Source organism: Balaenoptera physalus, assembly GCF_965194825.1.
Source record: "Balaenoptera physalus genome assembly, chromosome: 20".
Lineage (NCBI taxonomy): Eukaryota > Metazoa > Chordata > Mammalia > Artiodactyla > Balaenopteridae > Balaenoptera > Balaenoptera physalus.
In genome coordinates, this window is record NC_138901.1 from 15,342,662 (window position 1) to 15,367,711 (window position 25,050).

The window sequence follows — 25,050 nt, forward strand, 5'->3', positions numbered from 1 at the left end:
TTAAAACCGGAATTGTGATTTAAAAACTATTTCATAGGACTTGTTTGAGTTATACTTTAAAATACAGAAAGCTGTACCTCTAATGTAGAAAGAGATACCTTAATGTACACTAAAAAAGGTTTTCAATCACTTTATTACTTTTTTGGGGTAAAGTTGTTTTACTTCAATCATAACCAGAGTTAGCGGAAGATATAAAACTGAAATACGACTGCAATTTGTATGTTCCTTAAAATAAAAGTAGAAAACATGATGTGGCATGATTTTTTAAAATTATACCAGGAAAACAATATGATTCTGTTTCCATAGTAAAGTGTACTGTTTTGGATATAATAACCACAAATTATAAAGGCTTGCCAAACAGGTCTACAGAAACACAAGGAAAATCTGTCCAAGTTTGCTTTCCTTTCTTGTTAATGTTCAAGCTACAGAGTTCATTTGTAAATAGTAATCAAGATAACATGTTTTTGAGGGAAGGTTATTGTCTAGGGCCTCAAAGTTCTAAATTAAAGTATGCTAATTTTAGAAGATAAAATACCGCTTAGTAAACACCCTGTCTCTTATGGATTAATACACTCAACTGGATGGCATGTTCCAACCCTTTGGACTGCTAAAAGAAAACTTCTTGAAAGAAAAGACAACTTTAAGGAACTGAAACACTAATACCATAGCACACTCATCAACGGACAGACTCCATCTTCAAGTATTAATATAAGCAATAAGTTGAAACCCTATCTGCAAGGGATATGAAATTAGTTTTGTTAGGAATGCATTATTCAGGTGGAGAGCATCCTAAAGATTTAGGTATGCTTTGGAAAAATCTTTGGATGCACTTCGGTTTTACTGAATGTTTAGGCTGAAGCTCAGTGAAATGGAAAAGATTTTCGTTGTGTTCTATACACAGCTGATATCTATGTGTAAACATCAAGCTCACCAGAACGTATCTGTCGAAGACCTTACTAAATCTTTAGATACTGGAAGTAGACATGTGTCATCAAGTATCAATAAAACCCAACACGAAGAGTTCTCAAAAATACACAGCTGAGGGCTTCCCTGGTGGCGCAGTGGTTGAGAATCTGCCTGCCAATGCAGGGGACACGGGTTCGAGCCCTGGTCTGGGAAGATCCCACATGCCGTGGAGTGACTGGGCCCATGAGCCACAACTGCTGAGCCTGCGCGTCTGGAGCCTGTGCTCCACAACAGGAGAGGCCGTGATAGTGAGAGGCCCGCGCACCGCGATGAAGAGTGGCCCCCGCTTGCCGCAAATAGAGAAAGCCCTCGTATAGAAACGAAGACCCAACACAGCCAAAACAAAAACAAAACAAAAAAAACACAGCTGAAATCTGTCATTAATTTTGTTTTTGATGTAGTATAAAATCCAGTATTCAATGACTAGCAAAGCAGAAAATAAAATCAACAATGTCAGTATGTTTTTCAGTAATGCAATGCAAGGTGATGCCAATGTGGCAGATTTTCAATCAAATCTGAAGGTCTATATAGATCAACAGTTGTATCCAATCTTCTTTATTATGGTTATGCCTTCTGGTCATGGCACAAATAATTTAGTTGGTCTTTGAATAAATTTATTCAGGCTTTGAACATAATCAGTATAGCAGCACTAAAGTAGTACTTGACATAATTCCACTTTCTGGGATAAGCAACTAAGATGTGGCTAACTGAAGAAACGGCAAGCAGGATGGATAGGACTGGGAACTAAAACCATGACTGAGGCCATCAACTCACCACTGTTGATGGGAGGTATGGTAATTGTAGCAATACAACTAATTATTTTATGCTCCTAGTTGCCGAGCCATCAGTGAAAAACGGTCAGCATAATGACTTCCAGAATGGACAGCAGGCATGTTTGAGTCCCTTCCTGTGTGAGTTATGCATGTGGCACTACACAGATTAGAGTAGGGCAGAGGACAAGGGGTGAGGAGGAGAGCAAAGCAAAGATGCAAATAATCTATAAGATAAAATAAATAATGCACCTGACGTAGTAGAGATATGGATTACTAGATACTAGAGAAAGCAGACCATCTGTTAAGACTATCACAGACAGTTTGGTTCACTTGAACAAACAAGAGGCACAAGCAGAGATACCAATAATAGGCCTCTCAACTAGACTGTGGTTATACCAAAATGAAAAGTCTTCAAAAACATCAGGTTCCTGACTGCAGAAGCATGTAGCATGCACAAAGGGTGTAAAGAAACAGGTGTCTGAATGGGAAAAGGATAAGCTGTTTAGATGTTGCCAGGACAGGACTAGAAGCACTAAAATTCTAAGAAAATAAAAGTACTGTATGTCACTAGAAATGGCCACTAGAATGTAAATGAAATGCATTCTCTAGTGAAACAAATTAGCAGCATCAAGTTCACCTGCAACAGGGCTAGGGCTGAAATTGGTCAACAATTACTTCTAAAATCCAGGACCTTAAAAAGGTTATTTCCCCCATCAACCCCAGCCCTTTCCACTTGTTTTCTTTCAGAATTTCAAGGAATCAATGCTTCCAACTGTTGGTAATTACACTGCCTTTCTATGACGAGTACAAAGTATTTGTGTTCATCTTTCTCTCTAGATTCAGCAGAAATGAACTGGTTACATGCTCACTTAAGGGAGGCTTAAATAGGTGTGGAAATTGGAAACAAAGGAACTTTTTGCCTACTGCCCATTTCCATTTTCCCCTGGGCATCCCCATGCAAAGCCCTCTTGTGGTTCTAACCTCTTAAATCCTGTTGTGTGCGAGCACCGGCCATGCTCTGTCTTGGCATTCGAAGAGAAGTTCTCAAAGGTGTATGTCTCTGCTCATCCAGGTAAGCGAGGTCCTCCAAGTGGGTGGAGCTTGTGGCTGATAAGACAGAAGAGTTTAGTCAGAATACCTAAGTTTAGAAAACTGTCGGTTAGTCTGTATCTCCAGACTTCAGAATCAGAGCAGATACATTTACTGAGAATTTGCTCAACTCAAAGTCCTCATCAGTGTCTCGAACATGTGCCAGGAAAACATGTCCAGAGTTGTCTGTGGCTCCTTCACTACTATCAAATGCCTGAGCTTATAGACAATACTAGCAACAAGTTGGCAAACACATTAGTACCTGACAACAAAGATTATTAGTTTTTGCTTCTTTTGGGTCACAAATCCCATTTATATAAACAACATCAGTGGAGAAATCTGTTCCAAATTATATTAAGCTATAAAAGAACCATGAAGCTCTATTTTCAACATTTCCCATTCACGGTAAAGAGTGAAATATGAAAACATTCTAAAAACAATTTTCACATGTGTGTATATATATGTATATAATGGAAAGGCGGGCACCTGGGGCAATGGACGGAGAATTGCCAAATAGCATTTAGGGAACTGCCGATGTCCATGAATTCCAAAGAACATGTTGTTGCTCTCTGAAGATGAAAGTCAAGTTAACAGTGGCTTCCCACTGCATCTATAAATCCTTTAACCCCTAACCTAGCCACGAAAGAGAAAGAGAAAATGGCAGAAGATGGGGGTAAAATGGCACTGCTACATACTGAGAGCTATTGAGTCCACTTACAATGAATCAAAAAGTGAAGAAATCAAGAATCAGGGAGTGCTGAAGACAAAAAGCTTTTAACAAAAAAGAAAAAAAAATCCAAACTTCCGTCAGAAAATGTTTATTTAGAGCTCATACGTGATTAATTAAACTGTTAATTCAAACTGCTGCCAACTATGTAAGATACTGTGCTGGGGGTTAGTTCAGTAATTCCATGACAATTATTTACTGAGAGACTCCTGTGTGCCAGGCTCTGTTCTTGGTGCCCTCGCTGGCTTCACTGCTAGTCTACCTCTGTGACAATTTGGAGTGGGTGAAGGGAAGCAAACTGAGATCCCTCTTGGCTGCGGAGCTCCAATGAAGCATTGCCCACATCCTCAGTCAAGGTAAGACACAACAATAACATAAAGAGGGCTATGACAACCGGCACAAAGACAGTTACAAAGTGCTCCATGAGCTGAAAAAGAGAGAAAAGATGGAGAAAATCGAAGAGAGGGAGAGGAAGAGAGAAAAGAATAAGAACAAGTGCAAGAGACATATATTCCCCTCACCCTTCAATTACTGCAATTGTCTTATTTACCTGGATCTACTGGAAACCCACACAAAAGGAATTTATCCAAATTATACATATAGTTTCTATAAGGAAATAAAAGTCTTTGAAAGCTAGTCCAGGGAACTTAAACCAAGAAAGGGAAGCCAAATGACACATGACACACCAGAGAGAGGAAGAGAATAAGTATCAGAAGAATAAAAGATAATCTCGATTTCTGCATTCTGAAATTAAAACTATCCAGAATAGATAACTTTCTAATCTCTTATTTAAAAACACTGGGGACAATTACACCATCCCCACTGGTTCTAATTTGGTTCTGTGAATTAGTTCTTTCTTATGTTTCATACAATCCCTCCTGTTTTAACCAAAGTCTATTTTCTTTTGCTAGGTTCTTTATCCATATGGGTGTAGCTACCAAAAAAATAAAGGCAGGGGGTGGGTAGCCCCCAGAAGTCCTGTCCCCATAGAGCCCTCCTTGGAGCGCAGAAATATTAGCATCAGCTGAGCATGGCCCCTTCACAGAGATGTTTGTTTCAGCTTTGTGGGGCCTCTCCTCCAAGTTTCTATGGTTTAATCATCCCAACCTCTTCTCGTTTACAGGCTCAGAAGTGGTAGCTGCTTCCTGAAGTTGCTAAGTCCATGAAATCTCAGTGTTCTCTTTTACCTTTTCAGTTCTTTAAAACCTATTTAACAATTCTTTATATATAACATCTTTTGTTAAAATATCTGTGTGGTTTCTGTCTCCTGGCTAGCCCCTCGCTGAGATAGCATAGAAAATAACTGAACAGCAATTCTTTTACTATGTGATGTTGATAATAAAGCAATAACACAGAACGCAGATGTAAAAGGAGTTTTAAAGGCCATCTAGACTACAGGTCAGCAAACTATGGCCTGTGGATGAAATCTGGCCTGTCGCATAAAGTTTTACTGGAACACAGCCTTGCTTCTTTGTTTAAATAGCTGTTTACCATAGAGTTGAATAGTTTCGACACAGACCATATGGCCTGCAAAGCCTAAAATACTAGCTGACCCCAATCTAGTCAGATCCCCTCCTTTTACAGTTTAGGAGACAGTGAAGTCATTTATCTACAGCGACTCACTTATTCACTGGAGAGCCAGGCCTGGAAACCAGCTATCTTAACTCTCAATACAGTGAGCACTATTTGCATTGTACCCTCCTCTCCTTTTAAACCTAAACAAATCTAATTCTTTCTTAAAAGGCTTATTTTTCATTCCTTCTTCATCTTTGTCACTTTCCCTCAATTCTCTGTTTTTTATGGCTTCAAAGAGCGGTGATCAAACTTGGGCAATAAAGGCCTTGCCAATGCATAGTAAGGTGCCCTGCATGTCACAGACTAATAAATCTCACTTCAAAATTTTCTGCAGTAAGAAACAAAAGAACAAACAAAAGTCCAAATTTGTTATTTTTTTAATAAGAAAAATACTTATAAGGTACTTTTTAAGCTGATAAACTGAAGGGTAATATGAAAAGACCAATGACAATGAGAATTTTTTATTTTCTTTTATTCACATTAAAACAAAATTCAAATAAAAACTAACAGCTGGATGAGTGATAGAAATTTCTGGTTATCATTATGGCAATATTAATGGTACATTATATGATTTTAAAGCAAGGTTCTAGCAAGTTACTTTTACTAAAATGGTTCTATATGCTAACACACTAAGATGGTTTGATATGTTTTAATAAAAAGAGAATATATATTTCATTAACAGTAGGCAGAATGATATAGAAATACACAACATGAAGTGGAGCAAAAAGCTTTGTTAAAAAAAGAAGCCTAAAGTCTTTTCTTTTTATACGTTATATCCATCTATGAATCTTTTAAAGATTAAACTATGGGAGATCTATACTTGGAGTACAGATTTAAATTAAGTAACAGTTACATAATCCATTTTAATTTCTTTGTATTAAAAAAATCTTCTGGCACAGCCTTCGTTTCACATGTTCAACTTCTTATATTCAATGAAGAGCTACTGACAACTTTCATAAAATGTAAATGTCTACTGTAAACTTAAGTTTTACTAAGCTAAGCTTTACCATAGTAATTCCTAGAAAAATGAACATCAGTTGTTCTATTGCTTTTTTTCACAAAACCAAGAAATGTAGTAAAATATATTTTGGAATCAGCACATTTCTCAATTCAGACAAATGACATTAGAAGAAAAAGAAAAAATATTGCAATAACCGAACTGAAAAACAGTTCATTCCTTTACAAGTCCAAATACTCACAGGCAAATTGAACTAAGGAGAAGCAGAGCTATTCAATATCAAGCACTATAGCTCTGAACCAGCCAATGGGGAACTACTGCTTTATTCTGGACTGCAATTGAGTTATGGTTAGTGTTACCTAAGTCTCTTAAAACATTCATTCTTTTTCTTACTTTGGCAATAATATCTTTTTCTCTCATCTCTGAATCTATCACTATTTTATCAAATAATCCAAAATAATTTCTTTACTGCCTCTTTTCCTTATTAAATTGTTTTCCTTAGTCTTATTTTCAGTTTCTTTCTGCTTCATCATTTTCAAAATTCTTGTCCCTTCAAATACAGTATTTAAAGACTTAGCAGACAAATATTGGAAAGATCAGCCAGGAGACCTGAAATTCTATGCGCTGTGGCCTTTGTTTCACTAATTGTACGTAGTTGTACTCTCCCGCGTAGTCCCATGAATCTTTTCCATTTGCAAGCCAATTTCTGAGAAAAAGTCTTTGTCATACTTTGTCAAACATCTCACTCATTGTCAAAATTTGCTCAGGCTACACTTTTTCTGCTTCCCTGATAGATCCCCCAGTCAGAATTAATTGCTTCTCCCTTTCAGCAACCACATACATATATGGCTAATTAGAACTTGTGTTATTCAGCTAATTGTTTACATTGTCTGTCTTCCCTTACTAGATTATGGTAGGTTCTTGAGGGCAACTAAGGCAATGTCTGATTCATCTTTGATAACTACATTCCTTCAGAGTAAATCAGAGTGCCCTGCACGTAATGCTCAATACAGAACTAAATTCCAGGCTAGTCCTACTTAGATTTAGAAATCTGTCTGGCTCTATCCTTACCTTCCTCATTGCTCTGCTTAATGTTTAACAGACATCGCTATGGTAATATGCTTGGCTCCAATGATGTTCATAAAATCTTTCTTCAGGTACTGCTAATCCTTTACGTTTTTCTATAACACATATCACTTTCTATTGTATTGAATACTATATAAATTACTTATTTATTCTCTTTATTTTACTTTCCCTGGTGAGAATGTAAGTTCCACGAGGGTGAGAATCTTTGTTTTGTTTATTGATGATTCTCAAGTGCTTAGAAGAGTGCCTGGCATACATAGCATATGCTCAATAAGTGCTATTTAATGACTAAATAATTGTATTTAACATACACGTTGTGTTTTGCCTATATTCAAACAATCAATGAATAACAAATTAGGTTTTGTCTCACTGGGTTATCTGAAAGCTAAGGATGAAGGAGGTGGCTATAACAACAACGCCTTGTACATCATCATCCCATACAAACACCGGTGGCAGATCTATAGGGACACATGTATTCCCACCTTGTAGTGCTACTCTTACTGTGAAATTGTCCTGGCAATTTTTTTGAGATAATTCTGTCAAATTAAATTAATACTATAATATTTAATGAACACTTTCTAGATACAAATATAAGAATTAATCAGGTAAGTTGAAGTGAACTGATGAAACAGGAAAAACAAATCAACAATAAAAAGTTTTATGTAAAAAGAAAATGCTTTTAAAAAAGTAAGCCCATAAAATCTATGTCATTAAAAATCCTTGTTTTCAGAGAAGGAAGAGGGAAGTGGGAAAAGGGAGTATATATTTTTCTGAGATTTCATCAGATTGGAACAGCTGACTCATTTACAGAACATTTAACTGACATACTTTTTGAATTTAATACACAAGTGGGCAGGAAGAAATCCAGCAGATGACATTTGGTACAAAACATTCCAGAGGCAACTCTGTATTACAGAGTTTGGAATCAGTTTAAATTGTTTCTTCTTATATCAGTTGCCACTAATGCAAACAGATTTTAGTAGCACAACTGCCATTCTGGCTGACCTGAGCAGGGAGCCTGGAATGATACTTTATGTTTGCTACAGCCTGGGCAAGAAGCCACTCTGCTGTTCTTACACCCCTGATTCCTAAAGCCAACATTCTGACTGCAGAAAAGCCCATTTCTGATTTTATTTTTTTTTGGTAAAATCTTTATTACAGTTTCCGATTGGATTCATTTAAATCCCCCAGGATTCCCATTTTGCATTTACCTGATTCTTAAGATCCTTCTCTTAGGAAATTGTGCAGCTCCAAACATTAAGAAGCAGATGGTGAAAGTTTATATTTTAACTGACTTCTGTTGTTTGCATGTTTCCCTGATAGACTCTTCATTTTCACACAAAGCACTGAGGACAGCTGTTGTAAGTGAACATTTCCTGCTTCCCATATCCCTCCAATTCATTGCCAATCTCGTTTTAAGACATCAAGGATGACCACAGCCAGCCTACTCTGATAATTTCTGCTATGCAACCACAAGTCCACAAAGGTTCTCTGCTTCCTTCCAACACAACAGGCTTAAAAATATGCAATAGTGATTTACATTTTGAAAACAATAAAAGACAGTTTTTATTTTTTCATATTTTACAATTTTAATTTAAAGGTGCATAAACTTCTAAATTTATATTCAGAAAACCGAGCTGCTCCAGGAAAAACCCAACCTTTAATGCTAGACTGCCAAAACTCACCTTTAATCACTTCATCATTCAAGATAAAAGTTTTTATGTTTTCAGTAAATAGTACTATTTTCATGTGTGGTATATGGAGCTTTTAATTGGTACATTAACTTTAGACTTCACTTGTTTAAGAATCTTTATGTTGCTAAAGGTATATAGCTAAATCTAATTGACCAATATATTTATTCAATCAGACCTATTTTAGTAATCAATAAAAAGTACATGATTGTTTAAAAAATTTCATTACATATGTTACTTCAATACATTGTAGTGAGTTAAAATCTCAGAAAATATTTAAAAAAATAAATCACCATAAACATTTTATATGTGCTGACTCCATTCCCTGAAAGTAAAAGTGTTTTAAAAGCCACACATCCTCTCCAATTCTCTTTAAAATCAAGAATTATGGAACAACATAGACAGTTTTACTCTTCAGAGTTCAATCCAGCATCAGCCTCATATAATTCCTTGACAATTTCCTGGTCGTGACAAACGTGGTCCTGTAAAGATGCCACAAAGCTCAAGCTAAAGAGGATGCTTCTCTTCCCCAGGTGGGGAGAAGTCTATAACACAGCAAGGGCCAATTAAACAAGTAATGCCCTAGGTTTTTAAAAATGTGATGAAAATGGTATTTTCATATCATCATTCAACATTAATTGGTCTCTAAAATAAATAATTATATCACTCATACTGAGATATAGTTTAAAAAAGAAGGAAATTTAAAAGGTGAGTTTGAACAAAGCCTTTTATTATTGGCATTCATCACCCCCTAACCTCGTTCATATGCTTAGAACAATTTAATAAGTAAAATATACTGACTTTTTTCCCTATTTCAAACTCATCTCATATTTGAAATCCTCAATCATTCCTGTTCACCAAGGAGATTTGAGTATTTGATCTTCCCCCAGCTTGGGGAACCACTTCTATGTACATTAGAAAGTAAAGGAAAACATATATATCTAGAGCTAAAATGAGAAGAGAGGACCCTCCTGAGCTAATACAATTTACTTTAAAAACTGATTTAGATATCTAATCACTTAAGCTACTAGAGATTGTGGTCTTATCAAATATTTACACACATTATACAGTTAGCAGGTGAAAGTAATTTTGTCTTTCTACATTCTGGAAACACTTTCAACCTATAATCTATTAAATTTTGAAAATAATTGAGTCGTTTGGTTTACTTTCCTGCCTCTGTGTGAGGATCTGAAACCATGGTTTCCAGATACAGAACAGGGTTACAGATACAGATACATGGTTTCCCATACAAACTACTCCTTGACCTATGACTTGCCCTGTAGGCAATAGCAGGTCTGTTTGTATTACATTCCACATTGACAAGAAATAATTCTCTGATGAAGTATTTTGTTCAACATAGTCAGTAAGTGCTCCTCCAACAGTATAAAATCCTATTCTCCAGGACAGATCTATTGAAGAAGCATGATCAGTACTGCTTAAGAATCTGAAAAATCTCTGCTAGCCAGAAAGGCCAGTGTTATGAGATGACCACTGTGATAGGTGAAAAACTAATCAATAATTAAGGTTTATCAGAATAACAATTTAGACTAATATTATCCCTCTTATTTATGTTTTAACATGAGGGAGGGTAGAAGGAAAAGAAGAAGGAAGAAAGCATTTAAGTATGTAAGGAAGTATTTTTCAGTATTTGAGTTAAAATAAACTCCAATAACAAAGAAAAATCAGTGTCTTATAATACTTGATATAAACAGTTTACTTTCTGTTAAAATGATTAAAAAAAATGGCACCAAAAGCATGGTCCACAGAAGAAAAATCTGATAAATTGATGTCATCAAATTTTTTGTGTTTCAGATGAATGGATAAAGAAGATGTGGTATATATATATACAATGGAATATTACTTAGCCATAAAAAGGAATGAAAAAAAAAAAGGAATGAAATACTGCCATTTGCAGCAACATGGAAGGACCTAGAGATTATCATACTAAGTGAAGTAAGTCAGACAGAGAAAGACAAATATCAGATGATACCACTTGTATGTGGAATCTAAAAAACGATACAAATGAACTCATTTACAAAACAGAAACAGACTTACAGACATAGAAAACAAACTTATGGTTACCAAAGGGGGAGGGGGGGGAGGGAAAAATTTGGAATTTGGGATAAACAGATACATGCTACTATATATAAAATAGATAACCAACAAGGACCTACTGTATAGCACAGGGTACTGTATTCAATACCTTGTAATAACCTATAATGGAAAAGAATCTGAAAGAGAATACATACAAATATATATGTATAACTGAAACACCTTGCTGTACACCTGAAACATTGTAAATCAAGTATACGTCAATAAAGGAATAAAAATTTAAAAAAATTTTGTGTTTCAAAATACATCAATAAGAAAACAAAAAGATAAGCAACAGACTGGGAGAAAATATTTTACAAACACATCTCTAATAAGGATTTGTATACAGAATATACAACAAATTCTTACAACTCAATAATAGGAAGACAGACAGCCCATAAAAAATAGGTATTTCACCAAAGAAGATATATGAATAGCTAATAAACACACAAAATAAGCTCAACATCATTAGTCACTAGGAAAATGCAAATTAAAACCACAAGACAGCATTTCATATCTGCTAGAATAACCATAATAAGAGGCAAGACAATAACAAATGGCAGACGGGAGATGGAGAAACAGAAGTCTCCAGACATTGTGGGTGGTGCAGTCACTTTGGAAAACAGTTTCGCAGTTTCTTAAAAAGTTAAACATAAATTTACCCTATGATCCAGCAATTCCAATCCTAGGTATCTATTCAAGAGAAATGAAAATATATATCCATTCAAAGACTGGCACAAGAATGTTCATAGCAGCAGTATTCACAATAGCTAAAAAATGGAAAAAACCTCAATGTCCATCAACTTGGTGAATGGACAGATAAAATGAGGTATAGACGTACAATGGAATACTATTTGCAAGAAAAAGGAACAAACTTCTGAGACACCTTAAGTAAATCATCCAGTTCTTGAAGTTATTTGGATATTTTTAATCAACACTAAAAATAGGTATTTCTTCAAAGACCTAGTGATGTCACCTAGGACTGCTATTTCTAAACCAAAGACAAAGGGAAACCCTTTTAGAAAGACAAGAGCTTAAATATATACTTTATATGTATTTTAAGTTGAGGTATAATTTATATACATAGTGTACATAAATCTTAAGTATTTAGCTCAATAAATTTTTATCTATGTATACACCCATGCAACCACCATTCAGATCAAGATATAGAAGGCTCCCTTAATTGATATTCCCACCAAAGGTAACCACTACTTTAGTTCTTCACCACAGAAGTGCCATAGTTTTTTCTGTTTTTCTGAACTTTATATAAATATACATACTTCATATAGTATGCACTCTCCATGATGTTGTCTATAGCAGTAGTACGTTCTTTTTCATTGTTGTACACAATTCATCAAGATTGTTGATGGACGTGTGGATTAATTTCAGCTTTTGGGTATTATAACTAAAACTGATATGAACTTTCTTATATTTGTCTTTTGGTGAATATAAGGACTTACTTTTGATGGCTAGTCTATGCAGGAGTGGAATCGCTAGGTTTTAGGTAACATGCACATATAGCTTTATATACCTTTAACAGATCTTGCCAAGCAGCTTTACAAAGTGGTAATGCCAATTTATTAATATACCCCCATCAGCAATGTATGACAATTCCAATTGCATCACATCCTCATGAACACTTGGCATTGCCATTCCTTTTAATTTTTTTAGGTATGGGTATAATGGTATTTCACTGTCAAGAGCTGTGAAGGATCTGATATTTTATCCTACTTGTAAGCTAACAAGCCTGGATGTTGAGGAAGAAGACATGAGACATCTAGGTCATAGATGAAAGACAGTTTATTACTCAGAGGAGTAACAGTAGCCAGAGTATCAACATTGTGTCAGTTATGAGCCCCAATTCCCACAGGGTAATACAAAGAGGGCTCGGTGAAACTTGCACGTGCAGATGGTTGTATTGCAAGAGAGACCCTCTGTGCCTATAGATTAGTTTGCATTTTCTAGGATTTTATATAAATGTAATCATATAGTATGTACTTTTAAAAAATCTGGCTTCTTTCACTCAGCATTAACTATTTTGAGATTCATACATGTTGTTGCAGTATCAGTTCATTCTTTTTACTGCTGGGTAGTATTCACTGTAAAGATATGCTTAATTTGTTTATCCATTCACCTGTTGATGGGCATTTGGGATACTGACAATTTGTGGCCATTACAAATAAAGCTGCTAAGATTTGTGTAAATCTGGGTAAGAACATATGCTTTCATTTCTCTTGTATAAATTTTATTGATTTTTGACCCCACATGTCTCTTACATATATTATAATCACATGTAGCTATATAATATTATTATATTATGTATATAATATTATATGTATAATATATATTTTTTAAAGAATCATAATATTAACTTTTTACTAAGAAGAGAGGGGAGAGTGGCTTTTCCTTTTGTGTTTTTTGTTTGAATTTGAATTTTTATTTTATATATATTATGTAATATATATGAATCTTTAATTTCTAGAATATGTCACCAGGAACCACTGGGCAAGGAGATTATAGCTCATTTTTTGTTTTGTTTTCTTCTTTATATCTATTAAAAAATCTAATAAATGTTATTTTTTAAGGTAAAAAAGAAGAAGATCTCTCAAGCCACTCTCTCAACTCTATTGATATAACCTGGCAATTCAATTCACTATAATTTTGCACAATACCAGAAACTTTTAACTATTTTCTCTAACTCCAGGCTTTTGCCCTTCAGTCTATCTTATAAGGGATGGATACGTACAGTCATTCTTTTGAACTGCAAATGTGATAATATGGCTCCTGTTTAAACTCACTATCAACAAAGTAAACCCAACATAACATCAGAGTGCATAAGGTCCTTGGCATCCCTTTCAACATCATTTTCTACCATTCCTTCCATATACCCCAGGTCCTAGTCATGCAGAAATACCAATTATATGCCAAGTTCTTTAAGTTCTTGGTGCCTCCTTCCTCTTTCTTCTCTTAGTCCTTCTAGTGAATTCTTATTTGTCCTTCTCTGTGATGTTTTCTGTTCTTCTCTACCCTACTCTCCCCTTTGCACTTAGATGCTTCCTTCTCTGTGTTCCTATGGTACTTTACAAATTACTGTATTATAGCATTTGTCACACTGTAGCTGAGTAGGTTACCAAAACAACAATGGATGTCAATTAGAATTCCCTCCTGTAATTCTCCAAAAAAATCTTAATATTTGCTTCAGTCACTGTTCCAATGGATATGCAAAAAGTTACTGAAGTACAATTGTAGCCACAAGTATGTTGACGACTACAAACAGTAAAGTTGCTAAATGGCAGTTTGCAAAAAATATACCACGAGAGGTAGTTAAGAAGTCTGAAAAATTCACAAATTGAATGACAATTCCCTAAAAGTTGACCACAATTTAAAAGATTTTATTAAGTAACTAGAATAACAGCGCCTACAAGATAAAATTCTAAATAGACAAAAATCTTACAACCCATATAATGGAAGAATGTACTCTTCACCTGATAAAATACTGCTTGCTTTTTAAAGTTTTTTTAAAAACATATTTCAAATTATATTTTTACCCGGTGATGAAAATACCTGGTATAGAAACCTGGGTTCTATACAGTCAATTTCTTCAATATCTATTAGTTAGAGAAATGTCTGATAACTTATTGATGCTTCTGACAGCTGCCTTATGCCAATTTCTGGAAAGCAACAGTGTTAGAAAGCTTTAGAGACAGTGAGGGATGAATCATATCTAATTAGTCCTGCACAACTTTTTGTAAAACCTAAAGTTAGTTTTTGCATAGGGTAAAATAATGAATCTTTACAGACACTTATGCTCAACAAGGGAAAAGTATTTTATAATCTCTTCAGTAAACTAAAAAGAGAACAAAAGAAGCTTATACCTCGGTTTCCTACTAAGTGCTCAGTGTTCTTCTCAAGTAACAGAGCCAGAACTCTCTTAGAAATCATTGCAGCTTAGTTAAGAAGTAAACTGGGATGTACCATTAAGGTTGGTAGCTATATTTTCCATTTTTATGTAAGCAAGGATTTAAATGCTTCTCTTTTGGATAGACTGAATTTGCCTAGCAATTTCTCATAAGTTATAGCATTCTAGGATTCTAAAAATGATGTCATGGTTGGGGATCATCATATTTAAAAGAACCCAGGAGAGAAAATTTTCTGTCATTATATAAAAGTGAATAATCTTGAAAAATTAATATTAAAATCTTCTGCAGTTACTGATCTTCCAGATGAGCCATGCTCCTCGTAATCACATCTGATGACAGATGCTGATGGTCCCCAGAGGACGGAACAAAGAGTAATGGTTTAGAAAAGGTACAGAAGGGAGATGGGAAAGGCAAGAAGCATCACACCATCATCTGCGTAACATAAATAATTACATCTGGAAAGAGCTCTTGACTACAATAAGTATTTTACTATCTTGTGTCAGTGAGATAAACCCATCCTGACACTCATCAGGCAAGTAAGAAAGACAAACATAACTTTGATTTTGTAGCATGGACAAAGTCCAGATGATGATGCATTTTGAAAATGTCAGAATTCCCAACTATTCTGCAAAAGTCCTGGTCTGAATTATTAAATAGCAACTTAGCTGTATTAAAAATATCCCTTGATGTAGTTCTGAACAGCTGCTAAAGAATAATGGCTCCATATTCCAGCCACTTACTATCTGTATCATCCCCTTATGACTGAGACTGCTAGTGGTGTTTGAGTTATTCTCTAGCAATGTAGGTACCTGATGATTCTACTACGGTAAGACAGCCAGTGTATCGTGAATATATTGAGCTCTTCGAATGGGGAAGGTGAATTCTTGCCTGCCTGTCACTCTCTCAAACTATAGGTGATGTTTCTGGTAATATAAATTTTACTGAAATATACTTCAATTTAATAATGTTTTTTATTTTTTACTTTGGCTGCACAGCGCAGCTTATGGGATCTTAGTTCCCTGACCAGGGATCGAACCCAGGCCCTTGGCAGTGAAAGCTCAGAATCCTAACCACTGGCCCACCAGGGAATTCCCAAATAATGTTTTTTATAACTAAAGTTTTTAAAATCTAAAATCTCAAATTGAAATCCTGTGAAAGACTAATGATGTGAGAAAAGATTTTTAACAGTTTGACAATATACTTTATAGGTTCTCTTTTTGATTTTATGTGTTTTTATTTTATATTTATATTTTGGTTTTCTTTTAAGATTTTTTTTGATGTGGACCTTTTTTTTTTTTTTCTTTTTTTAAGTCTTTATTGAATTTGTTACAACATTGCTTCTGTTCTATGTTTTGGTTTTTTGGCCGGAGGCATGTGGGATCTTAGCTCCCTGAGCAGGGATCAAACCCGCAGCCCCTGCTTTGGTAGGTGAAGTCTTAACCACTGGACTGCAAGGGAAGTCCCTATTTTATATTTATATTTTGGAAGCAGAACTAAACAATCACTTAAGGAACACGAACCTTCCCCCAGGTTCAAAAAGATATACACATGTATATTACCCAAACATAAAAGAATAGCTTAGTTGAAGATGAATGGAAAATTTAAATACTGTGAGAGCAGAATTTATCTTCATTTCAATATATATGCCAGTAAAATGGTGATTTAAAAAAAATAAAACTTACCTGCTACTGAATTTGGCCGTGGCATAAGATAAAGAGGAATAGACTGTACTGACTGTGATAAAACTGTTTCCAAATTCCTCTCTGGGATCTTATTCAGACTATAGGTGGAAGCCGTCATGTTTTCATCTACTCGATATAAACAGGAATCCATGCTGGATTTTTGAGACTGCCAAGGCTTTAGGTTTCCTCCAGATCCTAATTCTTTACTGCTTTCCCCAACGTATTTTGTGCGTTCCATGTTTTCAGAATAGCTTGTCAAGGTAGCTGAAAAAAAGAGTAAAGTGAATTAAAAAAGAAAACCAAACCTCGAGGTTAATCTGTTTACTACTCTCCAAATACATGACTAGATAATGACAATATTAGAAACATTATTTTTAAAAAGTTACTGATGATTTCATTTCCATCATGAAGTTTAAACAATTGAAACCAAAATATAACTCTCTCACACAGGTTCTCTCTCAAAGATTTACTTTTAACAACTCTATTTTAATGAATTAAACAAATTCAGTGCTAAAGGGCCTACAAATAAGGCCTACCAATGGTAAAAACTGTAGAATTTCATCAAAAGGGAATTTACATACTTTTCATGGACTGCTGGAGAGCCCTAGAGGTGTCAAAAAGATCTTTATACTCTTTTTATCCTATATTTTTCCTTCCTGGCCCTTTATATGAAACAAAGAATTAGAAAATATAGAAACATTCCCTAAGTAGATGCTAATATAGGAGAAAGAATCTGTCTAAATAAGGAAACACTACAAGGCCTCTGTTTTTAATTAAAAATTCATTTCATGTATTTATCTTTCAATCATAAATAGCCCAACGGATCCTAACCTTTTTGCCACCAAACACAATGTTACACCTTCCCCAATGAGATTTTATGGATTCTATAGCATACTGTATAATCTCTAAATATGTTCAGTGATAATATATAGGTGCAAATTTATATTATGTGTGTATGTGTCTGCATGCGTTCTTTTTCAACAGAGGCATGCTTCTTATCCTAATTTCTGGAAATTGTCTTATTACTTCAAAATATATTTAAACATCTTTCTTTCTGTAAAATTTGACTGAAGTATAATTTCATTTGGTGTAAAGATGTGGTGATTCAGCTGGCTTTTAATTCTTAGCTAGAAGCTTGGAGTTCACACAGCTGCTAGGCTCAGTATAATGAAAGCTGGAGAATGTAAAACTTCTGTTTCCCGGAGGACTTGTCTACATGTAAAGTGTCTGTTAGTTAACCCTTTGCCTTTCATGTTTTTTTTGGTGGTGTGTCCCAGCAGAAGTTTTTATCCTTAGGTCCCAAATCAGAGCTGGCTAGGATTCACTTGTATCTGTGTGGTCTTACCCAGGTATATATTCCAGAAATATACCCCTTTTCTCCAGATAAACCCTGAGCACATTCAGTAGGCTCCAAACACTGGAACACGACACCTTTAAAGGTCTGAGAAGGTAGTAATGGGTTTCACTATTTTCAATATTTCAAAAAATTTGTAAGTAATAATATGTTTTCAAATAATTTATAAGTAATAATATGTCGACTAGTTACCTACAACATCAAGTTTCTATAAACTTAGCTGCAATTATATCAAGGGTGATAACATTAGTTATCTCATGTTGAACAGAAATTTTGGCAGATATATATATGTATACATATCATACGTATATAGATATATATATGTATACATTTGATAAATAAGAAATGAGATAGAAACTATTGGATAATGAATAGAGTGATGCTGAAAATTTTTTCAAAAATATGGGGTCTATCAATAAAAATTATGAAAGTCCTCATTGGTGGTGAAAAGATTTGAGAAACTTTGAATTAATTCATGGTACAAAGACAGAATTATTCAGTGGCCTATGGACCCTATTTTATCATTTAAATGATAAAGTTTATAATAAGGAAGGGCTTCTATGGTCATGGTATTTAAAAGTAAAGACAAGGAAGACATCCAGTTTCCCAATGTGAGAAGAGCAGTGATGTCATTTTGCACTACAATTGTACTATCTGCATGAACCAAACCTGTTATTATATAGTTCACTTGTTTTTCAAACCCAAAGTATCCCTTGCCCTTTTTCACTAGAGAGAAATGTATCTAGTCCCTGGCACACAGTATATGATCAACAAATATTTGTTGAGAGGATGAATAAAATTAGTTTTATTGGATGCTCAATGGTCCAGAACCATTGGGGCACAGAAAGAGTGAAAACAGACAACTCACATAAAATACTAGAAGTAAAATCCTCTGGTTAACCATTCCCATTTAGGAATTTTGTACATTTTTGCTTCACTGATGCTTTTCACAGAATATGGTGACTTTTAGTTAATTTCATTCACTTATCTAGCCAATAAAATTTTATTGAGCAACTAGTATGTGTCAGACTACAGTGGTGAACAAGATAGGCCCTAAATCCTTAATCCCAGAAAAAGGACAATCCTGTGGCAAAAGAGGTCACACACAGAAAAAATGAAGAATCACAAAATGAAATGCTATTTTTAATAGCAACATACTAATGTTTGCATATTAGTCAATTTTATGGATGCTCCTATTTTACTCAACCATTCCTCTATAGTGAGAACTTATCATATAACTTAAAGTCACCAAGGTGAATGAAGCACCAGAGAATGCAATGATATTTTGATTCATGTGGCTACTAAAAGTTTCAAAAGTCTAAAGCCCAAGCAGTCTATATGTCAGATATTGGCCTATATAAATTAAGCACCCCTATGTGCAAAGTTTCTATGAGTGGAGTTGAAGAGGAAGACATGGCCTCTCATTGAAAAATATACGTATTTGTTTTCCACGAGACCTATTCTATCTCCATTTTAATTCTCTAGACCTAGTCATTCCCAGGTGGAACAAAGAATAGTGGGAAATATTGAGTTGTAAGTAACTAAAGAGATTTTTCTGAAAATTTCTCCATTTTCCTTCCTTGATATAGAAAAAAAAATTGCTACCTCAGTATAAAGAACTGCTTACATGGCATTTCTGTTTATATTGCCATATAGGCCAGGAAGATAGTGTGAGGAAGTAGGAATTACAGACTTATAAACAGGCTCATTGTGAATAAAATTAGCTCCATATATTTAAAAGTTTTATTGAGGTACAATTTACATACCATAAAATGCACCCATTGTAAGTGTACATGGGTACAAGCACATTTGCTTGTCATCTGTAATAATTAAAAACTGATAGTAGGGACTTCCCTGGTGGCACTGTCATTAAGATTCCACACTCCCAATGTAGGGGGCCTGGGTTTGATCCCTGGTCCAGGAACTAGATCCCACAGGCATGTCACAACTAAGGAGCCCGCCTGCTGCAACTAAGGAGCCCATGTGCTGCAACTAAGGAGCCCTCGAGCCACAACTAAGGAGCCCGTGAGCCACAACTAAGGAGCCTGCCTGCTGCAACCAAGACCCGACACAACCAAATAAATAAACAAATAAATATAAAAAAAAACTGATAGAAATAATTTTTATCTTGATTCACTACTTTGCTTTTGTTGATAAAGACTAAATTTTTAATGCCAGATAATAGTCTTAGGTCCTCTGTTCTGAGAGAGAATTATTTTAGAACTATGCACTGTTTTGTAATAATTAGGACCATAGGTTTTGAAGTTATACAGACCTGAACTTGACTCTTAGCTTTGCCTCTTAATATCTATGTGATCTGGGACCAATTATTTTTGAATCTCAGTTTTCCAAGTTTAAGAAAGATTGTTATACTATTATGTAAGACAGAGTTAATTTACAGCTAGACTGGGCCAGCCCTACGCTTATCTCTGGGGATGCCTGGAACTCTTTGCCAAGATAAGGTCAACTGGGATAACTAATGATTTATAATTTGCTGTTTAAAGTTTGAAACTCCCCTGGTAGCAACCAGGTCTAGTTGTTTATTGACAGCTTACACCTGGACTACTTGGACAGCCTAGCTTAGCTATGTGACCAGAGGGGCATAAAAAGCTTCACTGTAAACTTCTGGGGGGCTCTCCTGAAACCAAGATTCCTTATACAAATCTCGGTGATTTATACTCTGGGGACAGGCACATCCTATTTGATTACGAAAGAACCTGGATATATATGGAATCTAAAAAAACAAAAATGGTCCTGAAGAACCTAGGGGCAGGACAGGAATAAAGACGCAGATGTAGAGAATGGACTTGAGGACACGGGGAGGGGGAAGGGTAAGCTGGGACGAAGTGAGAGAGTGGCATGGACATATATACACTACCAAATGTAAAACAGATAGCTAGTGGGAAGCAGCCGCATAGCACAAGGAGATCAGCTCGGTGCTTTGTGACCACCTAGAGGGGTGGGATAGGGAGGGTGGGAGGGAGACGCAAAAGGGAGGGGATATGGGGATGTATGTATATGTATAGCTGATTCACTTTGTTATACAGCAGCAACTAACAACAATGTAAAGCAATTATACTCCAAAGTATTTATTAACTTTTTAATAAAGATGTTAAAAAGAAAAAAAGAACCTGGAGAGCTGCACTTGGGAATGGATCCTCAGTGCTCTCCTGCACTCTCTTTCGCCTGCTGCACTGTATCTTTACTACAAGCTTCTCGTAACCATTTTTCTGCGGAGTCTTACGTACCCTTTCAATTACCTGATCCTGTGAAACCTTTACAACTATTTTCTTATAAGATGATTATAAGGATTAAGTAATGGTACCCGCCTCATACTTTGTACTCAATCAATGGTTGTTGTTACTATTATTATTATTATTATTATTATTATTATTATTATTATTATTATATTAGTTAGGTCAATTATGCAAGAGAAATGCTCTGTTTGGTCTCCTTGATCGATTTAATAGGCAGTATCTAGACTTCTTTAACATATATGCCATGCCATATAAATATAACACTATAGCTACCAAAAATTTATTAGTGCTAAGTAAGTAGAAGGTGGGAAGGATGACAGAGTCACTAGCACAATAACTGGAGAAACTTAGCAGTGAAGATACAATTGCACATTTCTGAAAACAGGTTGGAGAAAATACAAAAAAATAACTCAAATTATCTAATGTTCAAGTTTATGACTCAGGGAGGTGATTTTTTAAACGTGAAAATTTGGATCAAAAAAAGAACATATAACATCCTACTGGAATATATGTTACGAAAGGAACAAAGGTCTTTGATTAGGAGTTTCTGATTTTGCTTTTTAGTTACTAATGTGAAATATTAGGAAAACATAATCACTCAACAATGAGCAAAGCTGTAGATACTTCATCTTCCTAGGTGTTAAGTGATATAAGGCTAAAGGATATAAGACCAAATTTGGCAATAAATCAGACCTAAAGAAAAAAAAAATCCTGAGATTTGATTAAAAGAGGGAATTCAAGAATTATACCTTTCTGGGACTTCCCTGGAGGCACAGTGGTTAAGAATCTGCCTGTCAATGCAGGGGACACAGGTTTGATCCCTGGTCCGGGAAGATCCCACATGCCGTGGAGCAACTAAGCTCGTGCACCACAACTACTGAGCCTGTGCTCTAGAGCCCGCGAGCCACAACTACTGAGCCCGAGTGCCGCAACTACTGAAGCCCGCGCGCCTAGAGCCCATGCTCCGCAACAAGAGAAGCCACAGCAATATGAAGCCCACGCGCTGCAATGAAGAGTAGCCCCCGCTCACCGCAACTAGAGAAAGCCCGCGTACAGCAACGAAGACCCAGCGCAGCCAAAAATAAAAAATAAACAAATAAATAAATTAAAAAAAAAAGAAATTTAAAAAGAATTATACCCTTCTGGAAGGAACTGTGATCTCCAGATAAACAAAAGGCAAGAAACATGCCTAAATGGATCCATGCTTGAATTCATTTTGCTATGTAACACCATACCAAATCAGCCCATTATTGAAACTTAACATGAAAAAGGAATAGGATATAAAAATGATGTATATCTCACAGAGTTTACGATTATCAAGATTTTTGCTTGAAGCTATATAGGAGCTTATATATAAGCTGATAGGAGATTATATGTAGTTGGTAGTATCTAACTAGGCACATATATGAGGCCATTATACCATTAAAGTTATACCAATAAAATAAGAGTAACAAATATGAAATTACACTGTAAATACCTGACAATCATGTCAGTGATATTTTACCGCATATTTAAGAAAGGTTGTGAGTTTGAGGAAAGGGAAGCTATGATTGGAACAGAGAATGCTTTCTGTGGTAGAAATTAAATTACATCTGGGGTGAATCTAGACCACATAGAATCTAAGAAGTTACAGTTGTTTACAACCTTTTAGAATCTGAGAGAGGAACTTTTTACATTAACAGTACTTAAAAAATTCAGGAACTCTGCATTTCTAGTATTCTGATTCTTATAACTAGAATTCTACATATTTTGGCATGCTATAAGAGTGATACAGCAGGCATCACTAAAATTCTGATTGCTATAATTACAAAATGTAATCATAAGGAATTCACACTGAACTGACTGATATATAAAGAAATTAAAAATAGATAATTTAAATTAATACATTTAATAACTTTTGTGCTTTTTGCTGATGGGGCAAGATTTAAATATGGAACACTAATAAACAACAGACCATCTTGGAAGTTTTTGTTTGAAATAATATAAGCAATAGTTAATTTGGAAAAGCAGATGTTTCTATAATCAGTGGGGAAAATACTTGAAACATATTTAACAGTTAAGGTAGGCCAGCCTTGAGATTTCCAAGGTAATAACAATATCTTTGACTATTATTACTTATGCCATATACAATTTTCTTCCAAATCAGACTGCAGTGAAAAAAAACTAAAGGGAAACAAGTCATTTCTCAAGATAAGCTGCTCACATATAATTTGATAACTACTCTATAGTCTTATGTAATTTTAGCAACAGACATTATTCTCTTTCTTCTCTCATTATTTTGCAAGTAAATCTGTTTCAGTATTTATACACATTAAAGAATGGAAGTTCATTATTCTTGAAATTAGCTCTCTTATCCACAAAGGCACTTATATTTACAAGGAACACAATTCTGGAAATTTATCAGAAAAAAAAAATGAGGAACACTGTCTGCTATAAGTCAAAGCAGGATCTCATTTTTAATTTTCAGAACATTATGAACATTTATTCTGAACACTCACTGACATGTTAAGCTTCCACTTTGAAAGGTAACTACTTGTAAACGGATTTTATCCAATCTGTCAGCACCATGCCTTCTTCTTGGATGAACATATTTCTAAAGCTATTTTTTTATGTATGGCAGAATAGATGATAATGCAGTTACAGACACTCTAATAAGATCGACAGAAGAACCCAGGAAGAGGTTTGGCTGGGATTATGAAAGTCACTGGGCCAAAATGAATCATAAAGAGAACTTAAGAGAATAAGATTAGTCGATGGAGAATTCTAATCTCTATTATTTATTAAAAATTTAATAAAGTTCCATCTTGTACCCAATGGTCACTCTAAACACCTGTCAAAAAAGTAAAGTGCCAGGTCAGTCCTTTATCCCCTATCCTTCCACACTTAAGCTTTCTTTCCTTTGAGCACCTACTATGCTACCACACAATTTTGGCTAACAAGAAACAGTCTAATGGTGAAAAGCAGGCTCCAAAAGTAATTATAATACCATGTGTTAAATGTAATGATACAGATATGTACAGGTATTACTGGGAACACAGAATAATAATATGTATTGGATAGGAGGTGGAATGGAGAAGTGAAGAGAGGTGGTGGTAGTAGTGGTGACACAATACTCAAGGTGAATCTTAAAAAATATGTAGGAGTTAGTCAAATTTAAGAGAGAGAGAGGAGATTACAAGGCAGAATGATCAATATGAGCAAAAGCACAGAGATGAGAAAACGAATGTGTCAGGTAACAACAAAATCTAAAGTTGCCAGAATAATATATACAAGGCCGAAAGTAGTGGGCTTGAAGGCTGGAGAAATTGGCTACGGTCAGATCAGGAGAGCCTGGCCTTTATCTGCTAGGTAAATGGGAGCCAAAGGAGTGATCTGATCAGATTTGATTTTCAGGTAGCTCACTTCATCTTATAGATAACAGAATCAAAATATTGTTTTTCAGTTAATTCACTTTGGTGACTGTGTGAAAAACAGACTTAGGACAAGACAAAAAACGCAGAGAGAACAGTTAGATTTGTATTAATCTAGGTCTAAGATAATGCGGACTATCAAGGGAATGCTAGGAAAGATGAAAAAACAATACAGGGATGAGAAATACAGGGGGAAGGAAGGTGGGAAGGACTCTCCTCTTGGCTTTCTAGCTTGGGTTCCTGGGTAGGTAGTGATGTCATGAGAAGAGAATATTTTGGACAACTTTTTGCAAATAAATTTGAAAAAAGATAAAAACCATTACTAAGGAAAACAGATTCAGGAAGAAAAAGAAAAATTTTTAAGTCCTATAGTATTAAATACACTGAAATAGTAGTTTAAAAAATCGACATAAAGAAAATAACAGGTCCGAAATATTTTAATGGCAGGTCCTACTAAATAGTCAAGAAACA

General features: G+C 35.1%; 1 protein-coding gene across 18 annotated transcripts in view; it reads right to left on the minus strand.

The window, feature by feature from the left end:
* Window positions 1–25,050, minus strand: part of TANC2 (tetratricopeptide repeat, ankyrin repeat and coiled-coil containing 2) — a gene marked incomplete at its 3' end in the record, with an annotated part of 361,692 nt that overhangs the window by 120,404 nt on the left and 216,238 nt on the right. For all 18 annotated transcript variants that reach the window (XM_082443054.1, XM_082443053.1, XM_082443067.1 and 15 more), the window contains 2 exons: window positions 16,559–16,822; window positions 2,721–2,846 (listed from right to left, as the gene is read on the minus strand). In XM_082443054.1, the coding sequence (XP_082299180.1) occupies window positions 2,721–2,846; window positions 16,559–16,822 (390 nt within the window). The remainder of the gene's footprint in view (window positions 1–2,720; window positions 2,847–16,558; window positions 16,823–25,050) is intronic.